General features: G+C 37.7%; 2 protein-coding genes across 2 annotated transcripts; one reads left to right on the top strand and one right to left on the bottom strand.

The window, feature by feature from the left end:
• The first annotated feature begins 350 nt into the window (after nucleotides 1–350).
• Nucleotides 351–1,319, top strand: LOC123949926 (olfactory receptor 51L1-like). Its single transcript, XM_046017680.1, has one exon. The coding sequence runs from the start codon at nucleotides 360–362 to the stop codon at nucleotides 1,317–1,319; it is 960 nt and encodes a 319-aa protein (XP_045873636.1). The 5' UTR covers nucleotides 351–359.
• Nucleotides 1,320–6,066: 4,747 nt separating this feature from the next.
• On the bottom strand, nucleotides 6,067–6,999 carry LOC123949076 (olfactory receptor 51G2-like). Its single transcript, XM_046016387.1, has one exon. It carries the CDS (start codon nucleotides 6,997–6,999, stop codon nucleotides 6,067–6,069), a length of 933 nt encoding a protein of 310 aa, XP_045872343.1.
• Between the last annotated feature and the right edge of the window lie 273 nt (nucleotides 7,000–7,272).

Raw genomic sequence — 7,272 nt, 5'->3', positions numbered from 1 at the left:
TGAAAGATGTTAGCTAGAAACATTTAATATGTGTGTGGTGCTCCTTGTAGTGTCCTTAGAAGAAGATTGTCCATATTTAGATAGGATGCCAATGGATCTTCATCTGAGAGGAAGTAAGAAAAGTCCTTGTGGTTGTAAAGTAAATATTTTACTTAACTTGCCATGCCCAGCATGCATTTTTTTCATGCAATGAAAAAAGACAGAGCAAAAATGTGGAGATGAATGGAAGAGTGTTTACAGAAGGCACTGAAGTTTCACTTGTTTTGTTTTGTTTTCCAGGATCAGATGCTGATATCATCATTGCCCTTCCCCACTGGAGTGGGATCCTGAAACTGGGTTGTGATTTAACAGTGGGCTCCATGGCAACCTTAAACTCCAGTAATACCCTGTCCTCCACATTCTATCTCACAGGTATCCCTGGCTATGAGGAATTTCACCACTGGATATCCATCCCATTCTGTGTCCTCTACCTTGTTGGAATAATGGGCAACTGCACCATCCTGCATATTGTTCGGACGGACGCCAGGCTCCATGAGCCCATGTACTACTTCCTGGCCATGCTCTCCCTCACTGACATGGGCATGTCCATGCCCACAATGATATCACTCTTCAGGGTGTTGTGGTCCATTTCCAGGGAAATCCAGTTCAATATCTGTGTGGTCCAAATGTTTTTTATTCACACTTTCTCCTTCACAGAATCATCCGTGCTCTTGGCCATGGCCTTTGACCGCTATGTGGCTATCTGCCATCCTCTACGATATGCTACCATTCTCACACCAAGACTTATTGCTAAAATTGGAATTGCAGCCCTGCTTAGAAGTGCCTTTGCCATGATTCCACTTCTGGCCCGGTTGGCCTTCTTTCCTTTCTGCCACTCCCACACCCTTTCACATTCCTATTGTCTACACCAGAACATGATTCGCCTTGCCTGTGCTGACACCAAGTTTAATGTTATATATGGATTGGTTCTGATCACTGTGCTGTGGGGCATGGACTCTCTGGGTATTTTTGTGTCTTATATGTACATCCTTCAGTCAATATTAAGAATTGCATCACGTGAGGGGAGGCTTAAAGCTCTCAACACATGTGCATCCCACATCTGTGCTGTACTCATCCTATATGTGCCTATGATTGGGCTCTCTATCATCCATCGTTTTGCCAAACACTCTTCCCCACTCATCCATATCTTCATGGCTCACGTCTACTTATTGGTCCCACCTGCGCTCAATCCAATTATCTATAGTGTGAAGACCAAACAGATCCGCCAAGGAATCCTCCATCTGCTTTTCCCCACAAAAGTCAGTTCTACTGTGATGTAGACATGTCCCCAAAACAATGATGACATCAACTAAATAACTTAAACATATACTGATTTTTGTATTCTAGGTATGTTAACATCATAGTTGTCAATAAAAGGGTAAATAGCAGAAATAAAGGCTACAGAGTATCATGAGAAGGTCCTAAGGGAGGCAGTTCATGTCTACTAGGACAATACAGCCTAACTTAATGTGTTGTTTACAAATTCCCTCTAATTATGAGTATTTTGAAGCAGAGTGTGTTAGAAATCATTTCCATCTATTCCCTTCAATTTTTAATCCCAACTCCTTGCAAGATAAGCATTTATCCATTAATTTTTCATGAAATATATTAAACCCATGTATCTTTGTTTCCTGATACTCTGTGTTGTCAGAGAATTTAATATTACCTTTTTTGTTTTATCAATGTCTTTGTATATCTACTTTTTCTTTCTTTCTTAACAATGGGAAAAACCTTATCTTGACATAAGAGCATATTAGGACTTGAAGCAGAAGTTATCAATCTTCAAAGTGCATCAACATCATCTTTTAAAAGTTTATACACATGTTCTGCCCTTTCTGAGGTTATTTAGTTTCCTTTTTATTAATTTTTTTGTTGTGCTAGTCATCATACTATATTTAGTTTCCTTCGGAATAGAAAGGGCCAGGGCTGGTGAGTACAGCAACAAAGACAGGTAATGAAATTTTTATAGCTAGTTTTTGAAGATAAAACTCAAGGAGAAGGGAGTTGGGAGAAATTGGAGGGGGAGACAGACCATGAGAGACTGTGGACTCTGAGAAACAAACTGAGGATTTTGGAGGGGCAGGGGGTGGAAGGTTGGGTAAGCCTGGTGGTTGGTATTACTAAGCGCACGTATTGTATGGAGCACTGGGTGTTGTGCATAAACCATGAATTCTGGAACACTGAAAAGAAATTTAAAAAATAAAAAAACTTAAAAAAAAAAAACAACTTCAAGCAGATATTCCTAGTGCTGGCTTTCCTTAGCCTTCCGTGGGGCAATAAATATCTTTGGCTTTATTTGGAATCCTTAATACTTTCATTTCCATAGATCTATTTCCCTTATCAAGTGTCCCCGCTTGAGCAGGCACTGGAATCGATTTGTTATTCCCACAATGATTTAGCACAGATTCCCAATTTCTTTTAGCACTTTATAGAGAAGAATAAGAGAAAGAGATTCTATTGGTTTACCTGTTTCTTTTTCTAATTATTATTATGTTATGTTAGTTAACATACAGTACATCATTAGTTTTTGATGTAGTGTTCCATGATTCATTGTTTACATATAATGCCTAGTGCTCCATGCAATACATGTCCTCCTGAATACCCACCACTGGGCTAACCCATTCTCCCACCTTCTCCTCTCTGAAACCCTCAGTTTGTTTCCCATAGTGCATGGTCTCTCATGGTTCTTCTCCCCCTCTGATTCTTTCCCACTTCATTTTTCCCTTCTTTCTCCCAATGTCTTCCATGCTATTCCTTATATTCCACAAATAAGTGAAACCATATGATAATTGTCTTTCTCTGCTTGACTTGTTTCACTTGGCATAATACCCTCCAGTTCCATCTATACTGATGCAAAAGTTGTGTATTTATCCTTTCTGATATAGGAATAATATTCTGTTGTATATATGGACCACATCTTCTTTATCCATTTGTCTGTTGAAGGGCATCTCAACTCCTTCCATACTTTGACTATTGTGAACATTGCTACTATGAACATTGGGCTGCATGTGGCCCTTTTTTTTTACTACATCTGTATCTACGGGGTAAATATACAGTAGGGTAATTGCTGGATATTTTGATAATTGGTTATTTGGATAATTGCTGGGTCATAGAGTAGCTCTATTTTTTTTTTTTTTTTGAGGAACCTCCACACTGTTTTCCAAAGTGGCTATGCCAACTTGCATTCCCACCAACAGTGTGAGAGTGTTCCCTTTTCTCCACATCCTCTCCAAAATTTATTGTTTCTTGTCTTATCAATTTTCACCATTCTAACTGGTGTAAGGTGGTATCTCAGTGTGGTTTTGTTTTGCATTTCCCTGATGGCTAATGATGTTAAGCAATTTTTCATGTTTCAACTAAAGTTCATGGGAAACTCCAATAATGTTCTTTCTTTTGATCATTTCTGTTACTATATATAATCCCAATCCCAAGACACAGCTTCCAGTGGTCAAGTGATAATTGTTCATGTGTATGAATAAACCACCTTAATTAGGAGCAGAGTATATAAAACTGTCATTACTAGCCATGATTTTTGGTGGCAGTTATACATGAATAGACCAAAGAAATATACACATTATTAACTAAGAGGAGTCTATTATTTAAGTTTTCTTGAGGGAAAAATGACAATTTACTCATTAAATGTTGATGAGCCAGACAAGTGACAATTTATTGCAATGGTTAGAGAATACAAGTAAGATAAGAATATTCCTTTCACGAAGACAAATAATTATGATGCTGCTCAGTGGTTATAGATGTAAAACAATGCAGTTTATCTTCATATGTATTTTTATTTTCAGGTTAATTATATTTGTGCCTTTAGGTACTCCTTAAATCTGAAGTCACATACCCTCTTAGTTCAAAGTATCTTAGCAAATAACCTATTTTATTAATTTTATTTTTTAAAGACTTTATTTATTTATATATTTATTTGAGTGAGAGAATATGTGTATGAGGGGGTATGGGACAGAGGTAAGGGAAAGAATTTCAAGCAGACTCCATGCTAAGCGTGGGGTGGAGGCAAGACTGGATCTCATGACCCTGAGATTATGACTTAAGCTATAACCAAGAGTCCCATGCTTAACTGACTGAGACACTCAGGAACCCTAGTAAGTTACCTATTTTAATTCATCAATCTGAAATTATCATGAAATTCTTTTATTGACACCCATGAACTATCTCATCCACCAAATTGAGAAATTATTAAGTATCAGTCAGAAAACACTGGATAATATAAAACTATGCTGCATTTTCCACCAAGAAACATTCAAAGCAGGGTTCAACAATATGATATTCATTTAGAATGTTCCTATGTGCCAAATATAGGTCTCAGCCTCACCTTTGCTGTTGATCTCACAGAGTCATGTCTAATCACAAATATCCTGTAGTTCCAAGAGATAAATCAACAATGCAACTGCTTTTCCCTATAGCCCTTAAGATTATGTAATTTATTCCTTGTTTAGATATGACATTGTTGTTTTTTTTTGTCTAATTTGTGGTTTATGTCACAAATAATTTGGGACTGTATATTTATTTCTTGATTCTTTTAATACATATTTTGTAGATCACATTTATGCTGAGTTTCTTATTAGTATGGATACTCAGTGAAAGATACATGTTAATGAAAGAGACACATATTCTGCAGTAAAAAATAAAAAGATAAGAAAGAAAAAGGAAAAAAAAAATGTTTCCAGGGTAAGATAAGGACATTGAGTTCAAAAAATAAAGAGTTCTGGAATGATAAAAAAGATGAAAATGACAAATGACAAATAAAAATAACCATAGCAGAAAATCTCCATTGGCTTTCCAGAGTGTCTAGACAGAATATATGGGGTTGGCAGTAGATTGTTTACAGGCACACGTGAGGCAATGAGTTAAATTTACAAGACCTTACTTTACCTTACAACCATTTAAAATTACTATGAATTTCCTGTCATGTCCAGAAATCTTTGTAAGTATAATGTTGTAGAAATCTATTTGTTGTTTTTTTTCCTCAGTAAATACAGGAAAGTTATAGAAATCAGCAATTTCTCATTAAGGTATCAGCATTTCTCATGAGATGAGAAATATATAAGCCCCTATAGCCTGTGGGTAGCTGTAGTACTGGCTCATGAGGATCTCCTTATTCTTGCCAGAATATGCTGCAAATGCAACTCACCTGAGGGAGTTATTTCTCGTTCTTGCCATTATTTTAATGACGCCTTGAAGGTAAAAACTATTTAAAGTGAGTACTGTTCAAATAAATGTATCTTCCCTGTAAAAAACTTCTCAGCAGCACACTCCCCAACAGATACTGAGCCAACAACCTATTTTTACTTAAGTTTAGTTACATAATTTCATGAATCAGGAGAATACTAATTAGCAAACAAAAATATGAGACAAGAGGTAGTGCCTAGCATGCCATGACAAAAGTTCATTTCAGATTTTCAGTCTGTTCTTTATTTTGTGGCCTAGATTTCCAGGCTTTATATGTGTGCCTATCATTAGATGTCAAAGTGGTTGAGTCAGTGCATGGTAAAATAGGATAATACATTGTAAAGTAATATCTAAAGATAAAACTTTCACAAGTGAAAGCTGGGAAAGTTATATAATTTCAAAGATTTCTTGTAAAAAGTCATAGAAGAGACATTCATGGAAGATATCATCAGAAGTTACATTGCAGAACACATGGGGTCAGATGAAAACATGGCCTCTACTGGATGCCTGATGATTTGCACTTTACATCTTCCAACTAATCCGCTGGTTTCCATGGATATTGGGGCTCTCTGACAACATAGATGACTAAGAACTCACCTTTTATTTGTACAATTATTTTTCATCTATCTGCATTGAGTTACTTGAGGGAAATGAAAAGCCATAAGATACTGTTAGTACCTTAAAAACTTCCAGAAGAGTGAAAGATAAATATGTACATGGAGATTGTGAACATATGAATATTTCTCCAAGATATATGTTTCCTTTGCTCAAGTTAGAAGCTGACTTCATAAGGATTATTCCAGAAATATATAAGTGACCCTAAAGTGCTCTCTGCTATAATCTTAAGAGATTACCCAGAATACGAGTGCGTATCTCCTGGGTTTTAACACAGTATACAACAGGGTTGAGAACAGGAGGAATCAGGAGGTATACATAACCCATGATAATGTGCACCAGGGGTGGAACATGTTTCCCAAAGCGATGGATAATGGATACCCCCAGCATAGGGACATAGACCAGCAGCACAGCACAGATGTGGGAGACGCAAGTGTTAAGGGCCTTGAATTGTTCTTCCCGGGAGGCAATGCTTAGCACAGTGATCAGAATCTTCACATAAGAGAGGAGAATGAGTACAGAATCTACTCCAAAGGTGATGAGAATGATGATGAGGCCATAGATGCTATTTATTCGGTGGTCAGAACAGGAAAGCTTAATGATATCCGGATGCAGGCAGTAGGAGTGGGAGAGCACATTAGCCTTACAAAACCTGAGTCGCTTAATGAGAAAGGGTCCTGGAAAGATGACAACCACAGCCCGTAGCAGAAGCACCACACCTATCTTGGCGATAGTGGTATCAGTCAAAATAGTAGTGTACCTCAGTGGGTTGGAGATGGCCACATAGCGGTCAAAAGCCATGGTGAGGAGGATGCCTGACTCCATTAGGGAAAACACATGAATGAAGAACATCTGGATGAGGCAGGCATCAAAGTCTATTTCACGAACATTAAGCCAGAAAAGCTTGAGTAGTGTGGGCAGGGTGGCAGCACAGAGTCCCAGGTCTGTAGCAGCCAACATGGAGAGAAAAAGGTACATGGGTGCATGAAGTGACTGCTCTATCCGAATAACCACCAAGATGGTGATGTTCCCCATTAGGGCAATCAGGTAGAGGGCACAAAACAAGATGGAAATCACTGGATGTGAGTCTTCCAGACCAGGGAAACCACTCAGTAGAAAGGGTCTGTAGGTACTATCATTGAAAAAGACCATGACGTGTCGTTTGGAGTAAACCGTCAGGATTAGCACACCATCAACATGAGCCTTATGTCACGAAGCTGACATTCTGTGGATATGCCGTTGACTATATAAATTCCATTCACCACCTATTCAAAGCTGTAATCAAAGAGAAACATGCAGGCACTTTAAGACAAGAGCTCATAATAAGAAACTCGTATCAGTATGTATTTTCCCCAAATAACAAGACATGAAATATTGTGTAAAAGCATAGTCTCTAATTTTTTTTAACATTTCTAATATAAAGTA

Source organism: Meles meles, chromosome 8 (genome assembly GCF_922984935.1).
Source record: "Meles meles chromosome 8, mMelMel3.1 paternal haplotype, whole genome shotgun sequence".
Taxonomy (NCBI): Eukaryota; Metazoa; Chordata; class Mammalia; order Carnivora; family Mustelidae; genus Meles; species Meles meles.
Note: the sequence above shows the minus strand (reverse complement) of the source record. Positions and strands in the feature narration are given on the sequence as shown.